This window comes from Camelus bactrianus, chromosome 7 (assembly GCF_048773025.1).
Source record: "Camelus bactrianus isolate YW-2024 breed Bactrian camel chromosome 7, ASM4877302v1, whole genome shotgun sequence".
NCBI classification, from domain to species: domain Eukaryota; kingdom Metazoa; phylum Chordata; class Mammalia; order Artiodactyla; family Camelidae; genus Camelus; species Camelus bactrianus.
The window spans coordinates 72,639,977-72,663,391 of record NC_133545.1 but is presented as its reverse complement, the minus strand read 5'-3'; the positions used below and the strand labels follow the sequence as shown (position 1 = coordinate 72,663,391).

Below are 23,415 nucleotides of genomic sequence, written 5' to 3'. Positions count from 1 at the left end.
TAAATGTTAAGAGCAGAGATGGTGGCACTGTGATTTCACACCAAGATTACTCTCATTTAAAACAAACACACACAAAAGCCAACAGTCATATTTAGCATTCAACGTCACAATATTCAAATTATGTACATAAAAATATACTGAAGAACTACAGTAGCATCCCCCATAAATTACACCCAAAGATAACTGTCTCATTAACCTTGTTTCAAAACATTAAATATACTTTATCCTAAAATAACTAACTGATCAAATTGTTTAAACAATTTCATTGTTTATTGGTCAATAAAATTCAGAGTTAAATTTTTTATGGAGGAAAGTCAATCTTTAATGGAGAAAATTTGATGTAATTTGTTTTAAGTTTTCAAATAAAAAGCAGCCTAGAGGTTTAACTCTATGATACGAGCTTGAAGTCAATCAAAAAGAAAGCATGACTCTTAATAAATGTGGATCTACTTTCCTTTGAAGACATCTTTGAAAGGAGCAATAGGAGGGAAAGCAAGTACATCTTCTCTAGAACTGAATTTCAAAGGCTTTATTTGGGCCTTCTTCTATAAGAGAAGAATTAGAAAACATTTTGCCTTTTATTTTCCATTGTGAGATCCTAAATGGGAAAATAAGTTCAGACTATATAGGTCCCCATGTGGTTTTAGATGCAGTAGCAGTCATAGTGCAAGGAATGCAGGACACAATGGTCTACATAACTGGCTGCTGTGAACTTTAGTGTGAACTTAAGAATAAAAGAAAAGAAAGAAAAACCTTTGGCACTTCAGCATAGATCTCAAAATCACTCAAGAAACTTCCTTCAACTGCATCTGCTGCATTAATGAGATCATAGAACAGAACTACTAATTTAGAATTAAATACTTTGGTGAGGAAAGTTTATTGTTATAAACTAAAAAGCCATAGTTTATAAAAAAATAATTGAATGTGACGATAAATGGTACTTTTACATATGACATCACTGTGTGAATTAAAGGCAGCTTAAATTAAAAAGGGAATCCCCTGAATTCAATTAAATGGATTTTTAAATGGTTTTTAAAATATTCAAATAATGTAGAAAAACAAAGATGCATCTCTTTTTCTAGTATGCCTTAAATTTCTGGTAGTTCTCCTTTTTTAAAATTATGATAATTTAAACTTATAACAACTGTAATTTAAAATTAGCCAAACAAGTAAATAAAAACTGAGTTAACAATGCAATTTTATTTGGTGCACTTTTTAATCAATATTCTTGTTAGTCAAATGTCTCCTTTTCTTGGCAAAATCTGCCCTCGTTTACCTGACTATGTATGTAGTTTCTGTATAATATTCAATGATTGAATATTCAAAAATCAACTATCTCATTAATATTTTAAAAATACAACTGCTAAGCAAACCATGGTTAAGTTTTTCAGTTATGGTAGTTTATTGGCCCTCTAGACATAAAGCTACCGAAGTTTCTAAATATTTTTCTAGCAAGTGAAATTTGTAGTGAAACCCAAGATACAAAGGCACTATATCTAAGGTTCTGAAATTTTCACTTTGCTTATAATGATAAATAAAGTAAATCAATATATTCTTTGACAAGGGAAAGAATGATTTTAATGTGGGAATAGTATATATGAATCACCATATATAGAAGAATATACAAAAAAATTATATTTTGCACAGAAGCTAAAAGAAGCAACTATTTTCAATAGTGATTCAGGAGGTGAGTCAGGTTCCTGTGAGAACTCTGTGAATATCATTATGAGCATCAATCATCAATGACCCAGTGAAGCCCAGAACTGAGGGTTAATACAGAATTAAGAGATTTTTCCCTAAATATATTACATTATATGTATATATTCCATGAGTTCTAAAAACAATAATCTTCCAAATAAAATATGACAAAGAAGTTGAGTATCAGAGACTAACGTGGATCAAATCATGGCAGGATTTAAATGACATCTATTCCAGGTCCCCATTTTACATAAGAATCCATGGCATATTGTCACTGGCCTCTTCAGAAACACCCACAAGTCTGGGGGCTCATGAGTTCACAATGTAGCCCAAAGATTTTTTTTCAAACCTGTTAGAATCTTCTTAATACAGATGCTTCATCCTCTGAAATTTTCCATAGATTCATCTTTGCTTGGCCCAACAGAGTATATCACAGAATAGTCAGAATTCCTAGCTTTTCAATATTTAATGATAGCCTTCATGCCTTCACTTTTCCAGGTCTTTCCACTGGATTTTATAGAATACAGCTACAATACCCAACTATCTCCCTTTCTTGTTTTTCTCTTCTTGCTGCTAGAGTTATACTTTGTGAAGATCCGTCTTAAAATGCAGTGCTCAGAATCACTACATTAAAATTTGGTCAGAATTACAAATTATATGTTAATCACTTCCCTCCTTAGGATGCTACATTAGTTCAATTTAACAATTTATTAATGTTTGCAGCCAACTTCCACTACAAATACCAAACCTGTTACCAACAAAACCATGGTCATTAATTGTGTACTAAATTTTTGGACTCAAAACCAGAACTTTACATTTATATCTACTGCTTTAACATAATATCATGACATCAGTTATGTTAACATGAAAGCCTAGAATTGAGCCTTAGGTATGTCACCCTGAAAAACATCAAGATACTCTATTTGCCTTCCTGCCAAAGTCGTATTTTTTGGTTCTTCAGTACTGAGCTATGCTGACCTACAAGTCAATGTTTAAATTAGCCTATCTCAAGTCATCAGCTATTAATACTCAAGAATCCCCAATGAAAACTTTTTGTGTGGCAATTTATAGTTAAGAAAATTTGCCTAAGCTTTCATTTTTCACTTGTTTACTTTTGAAACTGGTTTTATAGAGATTATCTCTCTAAGAGTGTTTCTTAACAGTTGATCATGCAGTTAAGATTAAGTGGCTATTCAAATACAGGCAATGACATGCTCAACGCTGTCTTTGAGGCAGGACAAACAATGTATCAACAACAAACCTTTAGATTGATGTGACTATGCACTAACCATACATGCCACACATGAACTGTGCATGTGAACTACAAACGTATGAAATCTCTTGTGGAAAACAAAGATACACTACTTTATTCGCCCTCAAGTTGTCCTCTTTCCAGAAACTTTTATCTCACTCTTCCCTCCTTCAGGACCATCGTTTTCTTTTAAGCAAAGACAGAGAGTTCTGCAAGACCCCAGTTTTTCTAAGTCCTCATCGCAGCCCTCAGCTGAGGCTCACCCAAACCAGGTTGGAGCTGACTGAGTTGTAACCAGCTGGCTTTTCCAACTCCTCCTCAGAAACATGCCCGCCCCCTAATCCGAAGCCAGAGGAGAGTCCAACCACAGAGAACTTCCACTCAAAAAGGGCAACCTCCGAGTAAAGAACATTCGCTTAACCGCGTCTCTTCTTCCGACCCCTAACACTGGAACCCGCCGCTAGCGCAGCGCCTTCCTCGGGAGCCGCCTCCCACGGGCCGGCTCGGGGTGAGCGCCCGGGTTAGTCAGTGCGCACGTGACGTGCGGTGCCCACATGACACGACCGTGGCCGGGGGAGGGGGACAGAGGAGTGAGGCAGTGAAAAAGTTAAGGGAGACCCGTCAAAGCGCCTGAAGCAGTCTGCCCCTTCCCTTCTTTGTCAACTAGTGACTCAGGGATCCCCACGGGATGGCTTCGGACTAAGGCGTCTTCAGTCAGTCTCCTGACACGGAGGGCGCAGTTCTCCGCTCGCCCAGCCACCCCCTACTCCTCCCCGCCCTGCTGGTGATACCGCTTCACCCTCAAGTTGCTCCTTCCTGCCCTTCCTCCCTCCTTCCTTCTCGTCCTCCTTCCTTCCCTAAAAGCGCTTCACCCACTGCGGGCCGTGCCGTTGACGCACATTCAATTGCTCCGGGAGCTTGCCCGCACCCCTGAGGTCAGACAAGGCCGAACACCTTCCAAAGGGGAGGGGATAACTGCGCAAAGTTGCACGCCACACAGCAACCCGTCCCACCCTTCCACTGAGCCCCCCATTCGGATCCCCGGCACAGCTCCCTCGCTCTGCCCTCACTCTCTCGACCTCACCCACCGTCGCGCAACACACCCCCTTCCACACGCGAACCCACCCTTTCATTTTGCCCGGCGCTTCGAGCGGTCCAGCCTCCTGCCAAAGCACCGAGCCAGCCACTGCACTTACCTTGCTTGACACACTTGAGCCGGAGGGGGTCCTTGCAGTGTTTGATGACGGCCAGCACGTCTCTGATGGTGAGACCCGCCACGGGGGTCTCGTTCACTTCCAGCAGCAGTTCCTCCGACACCAACTTGCTGCCGCTCTCATAGGCCACCTTGCCCGGCTTCACCTCCCCCAGGTAGGGGAACTGTCCGTTCTCGGCGCCCCCCTTCAGTTCAAAGCCCAGCTGGCCCTCCGGGTTCCTGCCAATGACACTCTCATGGACTTTGCTAGTCCAGTGGCTTTTCTTTTTCAAGCTTTTGGACATGGCAGTGGGGCGAGTCTCCTCAGCTTCTGAGGGGCTCCTTTGGGGTAGGGTGGTGAGAGAACGAGGATGGAGGAGCCAGGGGGCCAAGAGGTAAGAAGAGCAGACTTTGCCTTCCTCTCCCCTCAGTTCGGTGCTTTCCCTCTTCTTTGGATGGAGTATGGACGAGGAAGAGGGAGGATGACAGGGACGGCAGGGCAGAGGTAGGAGAGCTTGGGTGAGGTTGTGCTGTCCCTTGAATGACACTCAAAGCTGTGGCCCCGCAGCTGAGGAGAGCTGTGGTGGTGCTGGCGGCGGCGGCGGCAGCCTGAGCGAGCAGTAGCCGAGCTGGTGAGCGGGTGGGGGTGGGGAACGAGGGTAGGGATGCCGGGGGCCACTCCTGCGTGGTGCGAGTGGGAGCGCGCGCGCGCGCCTGTGTGTGTGTGTTGTTAGCTGATATCCATGGTAGCTGCAGTGGCAGCGGCAGGGTCCGCGCTTGTGTGTGTGCGCGGGTGTGTGTGTGTGTGTGTGTGTGTCTGTCTGTCTGTCTGTTTGTCTGTCTGTGTGCGCGCGTACTAGTTGTACTGTACTGGCAGGAGGGGAGGAGGCAGAGGGCAGGGGAGGAGGGAGCGGGCTGGAGGGGGAGGGGCGCGCGCGCCGGGTGAGGAGCCGCTTCGCCACTGTCTCCGCACCCTCCCTCCGCAGCTTGACCCGGTAGTGAAGGCTGAGAGAGAGGCAGGCTGGGTCCGCCTGGCAGCCTACGAGAGGAGGCGGGAGCGGGAAAGGAGGGAAGCCGAGGCCCGGCGTGGGGAGGACGGCAGGAAGGGCTGCGAGTCTAGCGCGGACAGTTCTTCAGCTTCCCAGCGGCCGAGCGACGCTCTGGGCTACTGCGCTGTGAGGACGCGCCGACTCCCTCAGACCTGGGCCGGGCCGGAGCCGAAATAGCGGAACCCGGACTTCTGCGCGCCCCAGTGTGCGGTACTCCGGCTCCAGCGCCGCCAGCCTCGGGGCTCGGGGTCCCGCCGTGAGAAAGACCCGAGCTGTGGGACCCTCTCGTGGCGCACTCGCCGGAGAAGGCCTGGGCGCTGCGAGCTGTGGGGAGGCGTCGAAGTTCAAAGATTAGACAGGCTTTGTCTCCTCACGTTTCAGTCAAACTCGTCTCAGAGTTCTCAGAATTTCCCCTCAGAGGAGCGGAAAGTTAGAGAAGTACAGGCTGCTCTTTCTGTCAACCGGGAGGGGAAGCAGCGTCCCGGCCTCGGGTGCAGACCCGGCCACCGCGTGCGGCCAGGACGGGAACTCAGATGAGAGGCACGGTTGTCTGGTGAAAGGCGACTCCAGGCACCGAGGGGAAAGGGCTTCTCTTTACCTAGTTAGGAGAAGCGGGAAGAAAGGGGCTGTGGGGTGGGGGTGGGGCTGGGGGCGGCCGCGCTGAGCAGCCTCCTCGCAGAACTGGGCAGTTTCACGCGGGAACTGCGGCGAGACCACGGGGCACGCCCTCGCCCCGAGCGCCCTCTGAGCCGGGCTGCTACCTGGGGAGAAACCCTAAACTGACCTGGCCCGTCAGCCTCCTGCTACATTGAAGGAAAAGAAGCCTTCAAGAGTGAACAGAGCGGCAGAACCCGGGCTAGAACTCAGCTCACTGGCTTGCCACCAGGCTTCTTCCTCTTCAGCAAGTTTGCAGCCGGGAGGAGAGGTGAGGACTGGGGTGCAAGGATGCAGGACGGCCGCTGGTTTTCACGCAGGCACTGGTTTCGTGTGAGACGTTAGGAATGACTTTTTAAATTCCTGTAACTGGTAAATGAGTTTCATTTGCTTTACTTTCAAATGATACTTTGGAGACAAAAAATTAAAGTTGCACACCCACTCATCTCTTTAAAGCAAAGCATGAAAAGCACTGAGCAGTTAGGATTCTTGGTGTCTGAGATGAAGACAGTGTGGGAGGCAAGCGGAACAGTTGAAAATGTTTAATCGACCCAAACAGAAGACCAGGTTTGAACTCAGACTCCGCTACTTAGCAAGAAGAGTGTGATATTGAGTAAATTGCTTGACCTTCCTGAGCCTCAGTTTCCTTATTTATTAAATAGGATTAAAAGTACTAATCTGTTAGGACTATGATGAGGATGAAATCAGGTAATACGTGCAAAGTGCTTGCCTGGCATATGTGGGTAGGCACTCAAAATGATAATTTCCTCATTTTTCCCTCTCTAGTATAACTCATTGTTTGGGGAAGTGGGGGATCAAAGTTAGTCAGAACTGGAAAAGAGCTTAAAGAAAGATGATTTGTTTAATCATGTGTCTTTTCACTTGAGAAAATGGGTCCCCCGATGAATTGGCTTTGATTAATGAGGGTTATTCAGTGAGCCAGAGGCAATGCCAGGATCTGAAGCCAGAGATGCAGACAATGCCCAGGAGTGGGCAAGTCTTTTTGTATCACACAGAGAAGTTGCGTTTTAGCATAATGAGACACAGTTCTAAGTGGAACTTGGTAATAGTGAGAACTGGATTTTTAAGCCCGTTACAAACTAACATGTAAGGGTAAATACTGTTTATAAAGTTCTTTTTTATTATTTATCTTTTTTAAACATTTATTACACGTTGTTCTATAGTCTTCACATATATTCACTTATTTCTCCTGACATCTCAGTAAAATACGTACTATTATCATCCCCTTTTACAGACAAGGAAACTGAGGCATACAGAGTTTAATTTTTGCAAGGCTGCAGATTTAGTCAGTGGTGAGGCTAATATTCAGACCCAAGTGTTTTGGCTCAAGACCTGGTCTCGGTCACTGTGTTGTACACTCTCCCATGCAATAACCATGTATATCGTACATAGTGTCTCCAGAGGTTGGGTCTGCATTTTATTGTAGGGGTAATTATGGAAAAAGAAAACAAATGGAGCAGGAATTTGGCAGAAAAGCATTTTACCCTCAAGAATCCGGGAGAGGCACTGAGGTGTGTGCCAGCTAATTTAGTGTTTCACAGCTCCTAATTCATCTTCTTTCCTCTGACTTGGGATATTAGAGCTGGAACCTGTAAACATTTCTTTGTTGCCAGTTGGCACGTTAGCTCTTGCCAATAGAAGGTGCTAGAGGGACACTGCATACAAAAGGGGGCTCCTATTCTTGGTTCCATTGCTTTTCTTTTTGCTCCTATGATGTGGTGGTCAGTGAATAGCTTTCTAGCCAGTAGTGTCCAAGAAACGCTGGTTTTACACCCTCCAGTGAAGTTTGGCCAGTTCCTCAGTGTGTGACTTTCTGGTAAGCCTTGCTGGCAACCCAGTGGGTGGCTTCCTAGCAAGTTTCTCTGGCTCCCTAGCTGGTGGTTTCCTCACCAGCCCAGTCTGTGACACCTCAACCAATTTCTTGGCCGTCAAGTGGACCACAACCACATTATCTCTAATGAGGACTGTCTCTCAGGCTTTGTAGTGTAGAGGGCAGGGATGGGGTAGTTCTTGTAAGTTACCCCTCTGTGGGGACTCTCCCACAGCCCTGGAGGTAGTGGCGGCTCCCTTAATCCACTATTCTTCCATTTATTAGTGATATCTTTACTCTTAATAGTCACTCCCCTTATTACTAGTTAATAATTCTATATATTAAATCTCCCCTGTTCTAATTATGGTGTGATTTCTGTCCCCTGACGGGACCTTGACTGATAAAAGAACCCTGAGTAGAGCACTTTCTTTTGAACCAGAAGTTGGGATCCTGCCTTTAGGTGTGCAACCTTAACTAGGTCACTTATCCTGTCAGAGCTTGTTCCCTCATCTGTAAAAAGGGGATAGTAATATATATGACACAGTTCTGTGGGCATCATATAAAATTGAATTCTCTATAAATGCACTTAAATGTGAATGCAGTTTAAAACTGTTAAGTGCTATCCAAATTAAAGCTTTTAATTATCAGTATAGTAACAGAATAGCAAAGAAGGAGATATTTTAAGAAAAAAATTACATGTATTCTGAGGGCTCATTACATTGTTTCCTGGGGGTAGGAAGGGCAGCATTTCCTATAGGATTCATTGTCATCAAATAAACATATTATTTGTTTTGTTAGTTGGGTTTTTTTGCCTGGCTCTTCAGAGATGAAAGCAAATAGTTGCGAGTCTTTAGTTGTTCCAGTTTCCAACTCTTTGAAAAATATAATGAAATTATAATTATTTTGAAATGCTAGATTCAGACTAATATGGTTACTTTCAGTTCTGGTGTCCTTCACATTTACTTTATTTCTCCTTTGTCTCCTTTCCATGTCTGGAGTGGATGCCTGTGTCAAGAAAGAATTATTTCATTGCTGAGCACTTTATGTGCAGAACATGGCACTAGATATTGCATGCCTTTCCAAAAGAAAAATAGTTTAGGAAGCTTAAAAGCTTAAGAAAGAAAAACATGAGCGCATTCAATCCTTGGAAGAATTCTATAAGGTGGATGCTTGTGGCAAACTCAGTCAAGCTCCATCTCCATCCCTTAGGATTCCTTTGATTGAGTCTGCCTTACCCCCATCTTCTGTTTTCTTTTACTTCTCACAGCCAGCCCCTGGGACTCTTTTTGGAAGACTGCCCTAGGGCTACTAGACTCATTTTGCCTTCAGGCACAGAGAGCCATAGAGAACCACTTGGGAGTTCACTTCTCTCCCTCCTAGGACACCATTTGCCAAGGACTGCCCTACCCAGTATAAAAGCCTCTAGCAGTAAGAAAATCTGAAGTGTAGTTTACACCCTAGGGCTCCCCTGCAGGATCATGCTGATGAAGGATTTTGCCTGGAATCACTTCCTTCCCTATCTTGCTTACTCTGGTAATTTATGTGTTTTTCCTGAAAGCATTTCCTTAATAAAACACTTGCACACAATCCTCATCTCAGAGTGTATTTCTGGGGGTCCTGACCTAAGATATTGCTGTTCCTTTTTACAGATGAGGAAACTGAGGCTCAGGTATTTTAAATTACTTGAAGTCACACTACCAGTAAGGGCTGGAGTTGTTACTTGACCCATGTCTGTGTGACTCTAAAGCTCCTAATTCTAATGCTGTGTTACATTTAAAGTCCCTAATAGTGAGTATTTTTAAAGTAACTATCTGAACAGAAGTGGACACAAGGTCAGCAGTTGATTGATCAAAAGACATAAAAATTGTATTCATATATTGAGATCTTTAAGTGTTTGAGGAGGAAGGATAAAGAACCATGAACAGTAAGACCTACATGTGGTGTACCTCATCTAGAAAATCTTTTATGAAGGATGAGACTTACCTGACCAGAAGTTTCTCTAATGAAGACATGCCCCACATTTTAACAGAGAGTGTAAATGTTCAATATGGTTTTCAGTCAAGGGCTTTCTTCATGCCAAGACTGAGTTGGTTATTTGTAATTTTCCTATTCCTAAGAAATTTCCACAAAATTGGTGGCTCAAAACAAGAGATTTACTATCTATAGTTGCAGAGGCCAGAAGTCCAAAATGGTTCTTACTGGGCTAAAATTAAGATGTTGGAGAGGAGGGGAGATTGTATTTTTTCTGGATCTCTAGGAAAGAATCCTATTCCTTGCATTTTCCTACTGCTAGAGGGTGCCTGAGCTCCTTGGTATGTGACCCCCTTCCTCCATCTTTAATGCCAGCAACAGCCAGTCAAGTCCTGCTTACATCCTATCACTGTGACACTGACTCTCCTGCTTACCTCTTCTACTTTTCAGGACTCTTGTGATCACATCAGGCCCATCTAGATACTCTTTAGGAGGCCATCATTCTGTCTACTGCAGTATTATAGGACACCACACATTCATATTCTCAGTTTCTAACTTAGTTCAGGTTATCAGCATAACTACCCCATATTATTGTGGTTATTTTCTCTCCCTGTCTTTACCTCAAAAACCTCTATTTGTGTTACCCAAGAAAAGTTTCTGAAACCTCTCCTTTTTCCTCTGCTTAAAACTCACTAGTACTGCCTATTAAACACTCAGTAAAGTACAAACTCCTTATCTTGGTGTCAACCTCCTCTGTCCCTTCCTAATTATCCAGCCACTTCTTGCCATATACACCCTGGAATTGTAATCCAGGGCGCCTGGCTGAAGTGGATCCTCTAAAATAAACACAGATGAAAGGAAGTCCCTTTATATCATCTATTCTAGGTCCCTTGGAATATTATTAATGACAGAAATTTAAAAATTGAATTTCAGTAATGTTCCAATCAGGAAAATGAGGTACAAAGCTTTGTGCCAATCCCTCACCATATTTCGGACCTGGGGCAGGCCTCGGTCTCCCCTTCCCCTTATAGCCCTTTGCCTCTTTCATCCTGAATTTCTGTTGCCTTGACTCACTAGGGTGTTTCATGGTTCTGTGTTTGCCTGAAATACAACCCTCTCTCTCTGTTTGTGTGGCTTATACCTGCTCACCCTCTAAGACATACCTATCAGGCCGTTTTCTCTCAGAAATCTTTGCTGACTCTTCTTTCTTCTACCAACACAACACATACTCTTCTTTATGTTTCCATGTACCCTTTGTGGAAACTTGGCATCTCATACACTTCCTTACTTTCAAGTTTATACTCCACAACAAACTTTTTTCAGTTCATCTTTGCATTCCTATAACCTTGCATGATGTAAATGCTCAGCAGAATTCTGCCTAATGATAGATACATCCAAAGTGATAGTGTATAAAGTTTTATTGTCTGACTACTACCTTAATGTGAATTTTTCCATTTAGTACTAAATGATTGTCTCTTTACATTCATACTAATGTCTTAAGAGAATGGAATGCAGAAGAGCACATATGGGTGAAGAAAAGACAGAATATACTTAGCCTTGGGGCTGAAGTTAACAAAAGAAGCCAGATTCTTTAAGAGTTTGGGACAGAGTCTGGGTAGGGTCTGAGATGTGGTAGTGGTGGTGATGGTGATGGTGGAGGATAAACTGGATCTGCTTCATAGTTTGTCCATGACCATTCCTATTAAACCTCTTCATTCCAGCTATAGTATTCACATAGAAATGCTAATCCATATTTATGAAGGAATTTTATTTAGCCTAATGCAAAGCTTCTTAAAGTTTTCTATCAAAATATCTCCAACAATGATACACTCACCCACCCCTAATCAAAAGTAATCTTATTTGAAGCCTTCAGTTTTTATCTAAAACGTCCTGTGGATTTTAGATTCTACTCTGCAGTAGGTTCAAATTTATACTGATGTAAAATACGGCTTTTTCCTCAAACTTTGCCTACATGATATTTCAGGAGGATTTGCAATATTCATCGGGTGGTTTCTGGGCTCAGCACAGTGACTCCATGGGTATGCACAGCTTAAATACAGTGAATGAAAATACAAGCCCAAATCCTAGAGAGGGTCTGGGCTGCAGAGACAGATGTGGGTACGCTGTGAAACCCTGACTCTTTGGCCTTATTCTGCAGAGTACAAAACACTAGAATAGGAAAACACTGAACTCTGATTTGTAATATCTTTTACTAAGCAGAGAGGAGAGGAAAGATCAGTGAAATAGACTGTGAAGATCTAATGTTGAGAAATCAGAGCTCTTGAAGTTAATAAGGTCTTAAACTTCTCCAAATACATGCAAAGAACTGCATATTTCATTTGGTATCTTGTCAAATTACATTAGAGTGCTAATTCTCTTTACCTCCAAACCTCAAATATTTTGATAATTGTAACATTTAGATTTCTATCAATTAAATTTTCATCAAAGGGCCAGAACTATTTCATTTTAGTCTAGAATTAATGTTAATTGATTATGCTTCTGTACTTCATAGAGCCATGTTTTTTGTTTTGTTTTGTTTTGTTTTTTTAGTATTCATCTTATTATTGAAAGGGAGTATATGGTCCAATATCTCTGAATCTCAGGAAATTACTTTCAGTCACAACTATCAGCTTGTCACCTGGCCCTGTGTAAAAGATCTGAGGACAGGCACAATTTGATGGCTTCAGTCAATGAGAGTATGAGATCATTTTAGCTGCTAGAAAGTTCTGAACAAAGTGACTTTGGTCCTTTGTAAAGCACCTCTTTGTGTGAAATTCATGGACCATGCAGAATATACAAATTGTGGAAAGAGAACTGCAAAGCCTTTTAAATCATTGCTCTATCTTAACTACAGAGTTCACAATGTGTGGAGAGAAATCTGACCAGCTCAAGAAAAGAAAGCAGCAAAATATTTTCTTTGTTGTTCTGTGACTTTAAAGTCATTGCAATATTTTTTGTAAACAATAATGTAAGAACTCTTGATACTTTTGTTTCCTTATTCAACATATGCACAAAATACAACAGGAATAATACTGTATTTGGATCTGCAAATGTATCCCTTCTTATGCAAGCATAAGTTTTATGCAAGCATACTTCTTGAAGGTCAATATCTGAATTTATCTTTCATTTTTATTTTGCTTTTTACTTACTTGGTGTCTGTCAATCTTTTATCATCAGTTCACATTCTACTAAACTCAAGAAGATATTCTCATACATTTTATATTTTTAGGCCTTTTTTACTAGATTTTTTTTAAACACTTCAGAAATTCAGGTACTTGAATTCCATGCTATCAAGTAGTTATATCTATCTCCCCCTCCTTTTTTTTAATTTAAGCAAGTAGTTCAATTGCTGTCACTTTCTACTTTGTGATTCTAAATATTTTAAAACCATCTTACCATTTTTTCATGCACTCATTCTTAGCAAAAACTCTTACTTATGAAACACTATTTATCTCTTATATTTATAACTGCTTATATTTTCACATTATTATTCCTCCTTCCAAATGCACATCTTAATTTATTCTTTTTTCTCCATATATCTCCTTAGTATATGCCTTTAGTTTCCCATGAATTTCCGCTATAAATTTTTTTAAAATGTAAAATAAACTACATGTATTGTTAATATGATATCTACTGCCCATATTCTAATCCTGCCTATTATATTTATCATTTTGTTGTTGATTTAACATGACAGTAGTTTCCATTCCAATGAAGTAAAAGAAGCAACAAAAGGACAGTACTATCATGGGCTTAATTTTTGTCAATAGTGAAAAATCTCTTAGGTATAAAGAAAGTTATGGAAATAAAGTGAACATATTCTGTCTTGAAATAGTAAGGAACAGTCAGATGCGATTTCTAGGCTTTGGAAAAACGTATTTCAGAAAATTCAGAGAAAAGTTCATCATGCTTCCTCAGCCAGACTACTGAGAGGCAAAAATGCAGATGAACATTTGGAGGCAATGAGAATGTAATTCTAATCATAATTTTAATAATTTTGCAAACCTCTCCAAACAGTATTCTATGTGGTGTGGTTTGCTTTTAACCATTCTGAGTGTCAGAGTTGTCTTTCAGAATATGATGAATATTCTTATCCCACCTTTCTTATCCCACCCTTCTCCCTGCCCCCAGAAATGCACATGTTCATATATCTTCCATATATGTATATATCATTTCATGTAATTTATAGATTCATTGAAGCCCAACCATTTGCTTGTGTAGGGAATTCTTTAAAAGTCCAGCTTAAATAAACCTCTTACATAAAGTTTTCTTATTTACATATGATCAGCTGAAAGTAATCTTATCCACAGAACTCCCATGAAATGCTGCCTGATCCTTTTCACATGATCACATCTTTCTTGTATTGTAAAATTCTAGATATATATCAGCCTCACTTCTGGGCTATAACTTCTTTAAGAGCATGACTTACATTATATTCCTCACTGAATTTGAGTGAGTGAAGGAAAATACAATAGTAGGGGAAAAAGGAGACACATAACTACAAGGAATACGAAAGAGTCAAAGTATCTATTATATTAAGCACAGAATCAACTGGTGCTAGTAAAGTCAACCCAAAATTTAAGAATGTATTTTAAAACATCAAGGACAGCAAGATATTTGCCATCTGGGAAGGTGTTAAAGTTTTAAGACAATTGTCTCCTATTTTAGCTATCAAGGAGAAAATTTTAAATGTGAAAAAGGGAGGGTAAATTTCTTTATGAGAAACTTGTAGCTTAAGATGGGTCTTGAGATAATTGGAAATCATTTTTTACTTACTTTAGATGATTTTAATCTTCCAACTTCTTTCAGTTAGGTCCTAGGGCAATATAAGAATCAAGAGATTGGCAAACTAATCTCTGAAGAAGAGATTGGCAGGATAATCTCTGTAATCTCTGAAGAAAAGTGGACATTAGAAGAGTCAATAGAAGATGGGTGAAAAGCAAAGCTATCACGATTTTTCAAAGAGGAGAAAAGATGGAACTCCACCAACTATAGATCACGAAAGGTAGGATATCAAGAGAAAGAAGGGATAACATGAAGCTGCCTTAGCTTCATAAAGAACGAGTCAAATCAAAAAGTGCACATTTTCCTTTATAAAGCATGACTTGTTCATTCTGGATTCATGTTAGCTTAATCATTAAGCACTAATGCCATCAACACCTTTTATACATCAGCAATGAATACTCAAAGACCACGCCTTCATCATTCTGTTTTATATCTTCAAGCAATGCTTCAGTTTACGAATGCTCTTTTAACACATTCTTCACATCTGGCTTGATCAGGGATGTGCATAATAGGCCTATTACTTCCCTCTCATGAGCATTCATAATATTTCATGAGCTCTTCTGATCAACTGCTCCCATTGTTGCTTCCAATCAATTTTTTAGAATCACTCCTGTTCCTTTTTCAACACATCTTCCAAGCCTCTTCTTGAATAATTTACTGTCCAATATTCGAGAACTACTACCACAATTTTAATATTGTAAATTTACAATGCAAATTTCATCAATATCTGTTTAAGTTACAGTGTACTTTGTGTTAATAAAAATGAACTATGAATAAGTAAATATGATGCAATTCAAAATTTAACATAAATGTGTGATAAATTATGGTTTTTTAACCATATTTAAGGACAATTATAAATATTTTACCTACAATTAATACTGATTGTGATATTGGTCAGTTACTAATTATATATGATCTAGATTTTAAATGAATTCTATCTAGTTTTTTGATTCTCAATTAAATAATTTGCATATATTACAATATTTTATAGCATAGTGACTGTCTTTTAATGAAACCACAAAATTTTGAGAACATATTTTTATTGCAATGCAGTTATGCTTTCTACTTTAGGCTGTATTTAAATATGTCTTTCTATTTTCAACTGTATCTTGATAGAAGATAAGGGAATATTTCCTTCATTTAGTAACAATTGGTGTTTTAGGGTTTTTCTAAATCACAGTTGAAGAAGCAAGGGGCTTTATGTTATTGGTCTATTTGATTATGTGACTACAATAGTTCAGGGATTCATTCAAACATTTTACAGACCATAAGAACAATCATACTACATTTTTCTCTTTAGGCCCCCAAAATATTTTAAAGGTTGTTAGTTTATGTATAAACATTCCTTGAAGCTCACACTTTAGCAGGAAGCTGAACAAAAAAAGTTTAAGTTTTCTCAGTACTAATGGAGATTTACTTCCTAGCCCTTTTCTCTGGAGAGAGGTAGGTCTCCTCAAGGATAGGAAGATTTGCATGTGAGGTATGATTTAAAGGACTAGAAACATCTTTCCTGCTTCCCTCCAAAATGCTTCACTATGTTTTGTCATATTGCCTGATAATTTTGCATTAGAGATTTATCCTTTTGAGATATAAAATGCAGATATCTCTGAAAGGGTTTCTCCTGCTTTAGTCATATTCATACGGCTACTAGTGAACAAAATATGTTCATTACAGGATGAAGGGAAGATTGCCAACTAGCAAATCCCTAGGGTCAGTACTGCACCAGATGTTGCCTAGCAATTTCTACAATTTTCTCAGTCTAGTTTGCAAGAATAAAGAGACTAGAAATCAAGGAGGTATGTCACATAAAGTTGTAAAATTAGTATTTAGTCTGTGTATCCTTTCTGTATTGATTTAAAAACAAAGAAAATAGAAGGTTATTAGGTGAGTTTTGTATGGTTTAATTGAGTTTGGTAGTTTTTCCCTAGGATTTTTAAAGCCAAAATTTGAATGAGGTACAACATCCAGTTGTGTGAAAATCTGAGGGAGGGACTTTTCAGGCAGGGGAAAAGGAAATATCTAGGTCCCAAGGTGGTAAAGAACTGGACAGGATGGAGACTAGATAATTTTCACTTTCATTATTTTATGTATTCAATTATGCTACCACGTAGGTTAGTCTCTAAGGCCTTCTACAAGTTGAACCTTGCTTAAAACTTAATTCTTTCCTTACCCCTTCTCACCATGTTCCAGGCTATTCTGTACCTCTGTGACTTTGTTTGATAGTTGTTTCTTTTGCTTAATAGCCTCTCATTTATTCAGTCTTGCCAGATAAACTGTGACTCATCTCTTAAAATCCACTTCAAGCATTCTTTTGAGGAAGCTTCTCACTCTTTGCTGCCCACCATCCATAGAATTGCTCAGCCTTTGTGCTTCTATTGATTTATGCACTTGAGACACTGCTTTGTAATTACTTATTTACATGTCTGCTTTTATCACCAGTAAGTTTCTTTAGGACAGAGACATTATTAATTCATCCCTGGGTACCTATGGTCCAGCATAGTAGTAGTACTACATAGAACATAGTACTAGTAGTATTTAATAGATACTCAATAAATCATTGTTCAGTGAGTGAATGCATGGGATATCTTTTTGCTGTTATGATTTAACTAAAGTAACATTGCTCTTCAGAACAGTTTCCATGACATATTTATTCTAGTTAATAGCCATAAATTAACTCTACACTACAGCCATAGTCTATAGTCACTAGATCATTTATCATTATGTCATTTCAAAACAGTAAAATGTTCAATATTATCATTCATATTCAAACTGTGCTCATAGAAATATTGTGAAAAGATTGAATAATTTTTGACACACAGTTTTCAGTTTTTCCACTTAGCACACTTTAGTAGACTTTCAGCCTTTTAAATATGCTAGCATTGAGAACCAGAAAATGGTTAATGAAAATCATGATTTAATAGTGTGTTTTATGTGGTTTGTTTGTTTCTCTTTGTAAGTTAGAGTGGTAGAGTTATGTTTGAGGCATTCATTACATTTTATTTACAAGAACTCAATGTTCTTAATATGTAACCTGAGGGCTTTTTCAATTCCTAAAAGCCTAGCAGAAGTCAAGTAGCTGGACAACAAGCTGGGAGGGAGAAATTATGGGGGATGTAGCATGAAATAGAAGGAGGATACAGACCATTTGACAGGCCAAGTCAAAGGTAGTTTCTGTCAGGGAACAATTACAGAATCATACTTTAAGAGATGACAGAAAAAGACATTAACGTAACCATGCAAAATTGGAAATACATATTTGGAGCATTATTTTCCCCAGAAAGCTTCCAATGCATTGGTGCTTGCTCAGTGTCTAAGGAGATAAGTGTCTAAGTGATTGGCATTTGTTCCAGGCTTTATCCGTCGTCATGAAGAGGCTTTTCACCTGCAGGTTCTCCTCGAAGCTATTGGTGATATAGTCGCACAATAACACATTTACTAAATGAACTAAGCAAATGAATAAAACTGTAAGCCCTTAGTATCAGTCCCTTTATTTATTTATTTTTAAAGTTTGTGTCAGTATGAACTAGATTCTTATTTAATGGATTAGAATACTGATATTATTTATTTTCATGCTCAAATTGTCCCAGAGTTGGCCCATAGGAGCTCCTTCAAGATAGTTCAGTTAGCCTTTTAATGTATGTGTCCCCCTGGTTATTTGAACACTTTCTTGCTCCCTGATATGACAAAATGTTTCAAATCTCCCCCCTCCAATGACCTCTGTATTTTTTTTTAAGTGAAGAACAGTATTTAAAAAATGAGGATATGGTGATTTGTCTTGTTTATTGTCATTGGTAGGCCATTTCTTCTAAGCTCTTTCAATGGAAAGACCTAGGAAATGTATATAGAGATATTTCAAGTATATTTATATGAAATATATTAAATATACAAGAAAAAAACCTCAAATCATCAGCTTATTATGAACAGAACATTAACATTTTTGAAGGGAAAATATTTATCTACATAGAAAAGGTCCAGAAAATAATAACATTGATCTTGAACAAAGTACATGCAAGTAGATTTCATTAATAGCTAAAAATAATGTATCTTAGAATCTTAGCTATTGGGGGGAGACAGTATCTAGAACTGTGATGTAGAATTTATGTGGTAGACCCTTGCAGTGTTAGTTTGGATCTCTGTGGAATAGAAAAATAAGATCAAAAGCTTGCCCTAGTCCTTCCCAATACTTTTAACCACATGGAGAAAAGATGTTGAGCATTCATTACAATCAGAATCTTTAAATGGCTACATATTTGTGAGAGGTGTATAAACAAACAAGGAAGTAATGACACTAACTACATGGGAATGATATTAGTGTCTTCTCTTGGATAACTACTGTAGCTATAGATGCAATGCTAACCGTTGCACTTAGCAACAACTTGACTATTATTTGGCTACTAACATGAATAACTTCTTAGAAGTTGAGGAGGAGCTGTAAACATCTAAGTAATCAGAATTTGCGTCATAAAATCCTGAACTGCGTATCCAAATTCTTATAGAGTTTTCTCCCAGCACATCATGGAGGACTTTTCTCTAATAATCTGGCTCTCCTATTACGCTGAAAACCAGAGCTTCTCTATTTGGCTTACTAATTCCAAAAATTAAATCATTAGAGGTAGGAGCTTATTTTTACTGATGTATTTGCTTTTCTAGAAAAATTAATTATAGTCTGATACAGTTTGTTTTATGTAGCATAATAAAACAAAGATTCTCATTTTAATATACACTTGCTAATTATTGCATTTAGTAATTTAATGACCTGAAAATAATGTAAAAAATGTGTATTTTCATATAATACTTATGTTATTTTTAACTTAAGAAGTCATAAAAAATAACATAAATACATGAAGAAGCCACAGCTATAACAAAAAAAAAAAAAAAAAAAACAATTTGACCAGTGTTAGAAGGCAAAATTAACTAACAATTATTAAGGAGTTACTATGTACTATAAACCACATGTTTTGCATTTGTTTAATCATCAAACAATACAATTACTAGAACTGTTTTATCCCCATTTTATAGAAGAAGAAACTGGATTACATATCTTATTAAACTTGGTCAACTTATTGAAACTTGTAACTAATACATTATCGAAATAGAACTCAAACCCACAAACCCACCTTAGATCCCATTCTCTTTTGAGTGAATTACATAAAGCTTCGCATAAAATGCATCACATAAATCACACTACCCCTGGCCAGTAACAGTTTTGCTAAATTGATTATTTTCCTTTTTGTCTGTAAAAAAAGGATGTTGCTCTGTCTTACCCAGTCTCAATGATTTAAATAATCAATAAATGTGTTCACCACACAGAATAGGTTTTTTTTGGTTGTTCTATATTCATGACTGCAAAATAACTATGACAGTTATACTTTGAACTTAATTTTGGTGTTATTTGTTAAAACACATCTGTATACATCTGAAAAATACCAGTCGTGACAACATAGAGAGCTTAGTTTTGAAAAATAAGTTAAATTATAACTGAAAATGAACCAAAGATGCATAGAGAAGGTGTGGACCACACATATGTGGGTAAAAGCTGGCCCAGAGTCATCTTAAATGGATTTTATCCAAAAGGGCTGCCTAAGAGACCACAGGATCCCAACAGAGAGGGTCTGTGAAGAGATGGACTGCTGAGACCCAAATCACAGTGAAGTATAGTTGAGAGATGCCTACTAATGAATGGGGAAAGGAGTAAATACTCTGAAGAACCCTGCAAGGAAATGAAACACCCTGCAAGGGAAAAAGACCGAGTCAGCTTTGTCACCTGCCAAACCAGAGAGCAATCAATGATGACAGCTCACAAAAGTACAAGCATGCAGGAGCTTTCCAGTGCCCTAATGTCTCCTCCCTCTACCATCCTGAAACCTGATGTGGTCAGAAACAGTGCTAATTAGCAATTAAAGAGAGGAAGAAAGACAAGTTCAGAAAATAGAGGAGTATCTATCCAAGCCACACTGTATTCTACAGGCTGCCTTCGGTTGCATGGCTGATTAGGTGAGTGTAGAAGCTTTAATATTGAATGAAGCTTAGAGTTTTTATTATTACTCTAGCTGTACCTGTAAGTTTTTAAACTGAAATAGTTCAAGTAACCAAAGTACCAGGAAGATTTTTATTATTTAAGATTGCTGTGGGGTACCAACCAAAGTTTTATTCAGGGGATGGAGAAGAATTACCTTATAAGTAAATAAATAATTGCCTTAAACATCCAGGGACATTTTGAGAGAAAACAAAGTTACTTAATTATTTCATTTTGCCAATTCTGTTCCTTCAGAATATCATCATATATATCCATATATCATAAATCAAACAATATACATTTATCTATATATGCATATATGTCATGGGGAGCACCTTGTCTCTTACAGTTTTCTTGTTTTTTAAAAATTCTTATTTGGTTATTCTCTCAATTATACTTTTATATAGTCTTTCTTCCTAAATGCTTTAGCTATAGGCAAATAAGGATATGTTTTCCTTTATAATTGGAGAAAATGATATTTTATCTGAACTCCATGTGTCATGTGATATAATTGACACTATATCATACTTGCACATGAATGTTTATAAAACAAATCATCTTAAATCAATAGGATCAAAATTAGATTTGAAGAGTGTATTCAATAAGATGTATAAGACAAGGTAGAATTAACTCTAATTGAATTCAGAGAGGATTTGAAATTAGATGTAAATCTGTAATATGTATTACATTCGATATGAATTAGTATTAGATTTGCATTTAGAAAAATGTACTATGTTTGCTTCTAAGTATCTTTTAGATAGAATATTAAGACACATGTCCTATCTTGACTCTTCTCCTCCCCCACCACCTAAATGTCACTGAAAAATCTGCCTTGATTATCAACATTAAAGACTGGTTTTGAGGAATGCAAAGAACCTAAGATTTACATCTTAATGGGAGATAGAATATAATTAAGAAATAGTTTTTAAAGTGTGGAAGATGTTCCTTAAGAGGTAACAATTTTAATACCTTAAAAACTAATCTATCAAACACCAAGTTTTAGATTATTAAGGCTAGCAGAGATATACAAAACCCAAAAAAGTTTCTTGAATAAATGTTCCACACTTAGCTTAAAGAATCCATTTAGGACTTAATATTCTACTATCGATATGTGGGCATTAAAATTGTTATTTATAACAGATACTGGTATTTAACTCAGAAAAAATCCTTATAATTTGGATTTAGGTCCTATTATTTAAATTTTAGATACTGTCCAAAGGAGGTTGGTGTTGGTTATAACATGGACCCTAAAGCAACCATTTAAGTAAGATATATAAAAAAAGAATATTCTAGTGAGCAAAAACTATTCATAGCCTATAATGACCTCATTCTCACTAGTATAATACAGGGAATAAAGTAAATAAAATATTTCTTTATATTATTTCATTATTAACAGTGGCTATTGATGAAAAAGTAAAACCCTCAAACATAGCAAAAGTGAATAGTTATTGAAAGTCAGTATTACTTTGAAAATTTAGACTGCTTAAAAATACTAGTTTTGATTATATAGCATTCTGAATTCAATGACATTTAGACCATCTTAATTTCCTACCTAAGAGCTATTATTTACTTTCTCCTTACTGATAAAAAGAACCCCTCTTTGTTCAAATTGGCAATGTTCCCAGGCAGAATACTCACTTTCTTAGGCTCTGTTGCATCCAAGGGTTGCAATGTAACAAAAGTGTAAGCAATAAGATACTTGTATGTTTCTGCTAGAGACTTCTGGGAATATTTTTGTTTTTCTAATACAGACACTTTTTTTGTCCTTTTTTCTCTGTCCAGCCTACAGCACAACCGAAGAGAGGGAGGCCGTCTTGTCTCCATGATTGGAGAAACATGAAGATAAAAGCTTCCCTGAGAGGATGATGGAGCAAAATGATACAAGGGGCCCAGACTCCCTTCCTTCAGACTTCTTGTTATGTGTGGGAAATAAAATGATATTACAAGGTTAAGCTACAGAGATGGGCTTCTATTTCATGCAACTAAGTGCGTCATAATTCAGACAATATCCATTAAATTGGTGAAAGTATCCATTTTAAAGGATAAATCTCAGGGACCCACAAATATCTAACACAAATCTCAGAAAAATTAATAGTTTTTAAATTCATTGTGATTTTGAAATTGATCTTTCACAGTCTTTTAGTTATCAAACTATTAAATACATTTGATCATTCAAATAATGTTGTGAATAATGCCAAGGAACCTTGTTATTTTCTCAGTCTGAGTATGATTGTATGTGTGTGTATGCAAATATATTCAAGGAACCTGAAGGAACCATGATTTTCTGGGGCACTCAACGCTAGTTAGCTCCAACTTGTGCTTTAAAACTCTCCATTCAATATTCACTTCCTTAGGGAATAGATCCTAAAAATCCCATTAAAAGTGATTCTTTATTTATCTTGAACTTGTCATCATTGGAGGTTTGGTGTGTGTTGAACTTTGACCCATTTACTTCATCTGTGTACCCCTTTCTTAAGAACGTTTGTCATAAAAGGATGTTGAATTTTGTCACATGCTTTTTCTGCATCTATTGAGATGATCATATGATTTTAACTCTCCATTTTGTTAATATAGTGTATCACTTTGATTGATTGGTGAATGTTGAACCACTTTTGCTACCCTGGAATAAATCTCACTTGATCATGGTGCATGATCCTTTTAATGTATTGTTGAATTCAGTTGGCTAATATTTTCTTGAGGATTTTAGCCTATACTTTTCTTGTGTCCTTGTCTAGTTTTGGTATCAGCATAATGCTGGCTTCACAAGATGAGTCTGAGAGTGTTCCCTCCTCTGATTTTTTTTTGGAAGAGTTTGAGAAGGATTGGTATTATTTCTTTGAATGTTTGGTAGGACTGAACAGGAATCCATCTAGTCCTGGACTTTTGTTGTTGGGAAGTTGTTGATTACTTATTCAATCTCCTTAAAGATCAGTTTGTTAGGTTTTCTATTTCTTCATGATTCAGTTTTGG

General features: G+C 38.2%; 1 protein-coding gene and 1 long non-coding RNA gene across 9 annotated transcripts in view; one reads left to right on the top strand and one right to left on the bottom strand.

Moving 5' to 3' along the window:
* The window catches only part of MAGI2 (membrane associated guanylate kinase, WW and PDZ domain containing 2), a 1,118,509-nt gene extending 1,113,684 nt beyond the window's left edge, over nt 1-4,825 (bottom strand). For all 6 annotated transcript variants that reach the window (XM_074367572.1, XM_074367574.1, XM_074367573.1 and 3 more), the window contains exon 1: nt 4,147-4,825. In XM_074367572.1, the coding sequence (XP_074223673.1) occupies nt 4,147-4,447 (301 nt within the window). In that variant the 5' untranslated portion in view covers nt 4,448-4,825. The remainder of the gene's footprint in view (nt 1-4,146) is intronic.
* LOC105062389 (uncharacterized) lies at nt 4,181-22,397 on the top strand. Of its 3 annotated transcripts, none has more exons than XR_012508254.1 (4): nt 4,181-4,318; nt 4,574-4,647; nt 5,129-6,116; nt 22,228-22,397. It is a non-coding gene; the product is annotated as an uncharacterized LOC105062389 (long non-coding RNA). The 3 variants fall into 3 exon arrangements; XR_012508255.1 differs by having other exon boundaries at nt 4,574-4,774; XR_006721911.2 differs by lacking the exons at nt 4,181-4,318; nt 4,574-4,647 and having other exon boundaries at nt 5,113-6,116.
* The last annotated feature ends 1,018 nt before the right edge of the window (nt 22,398-23,415 follow it).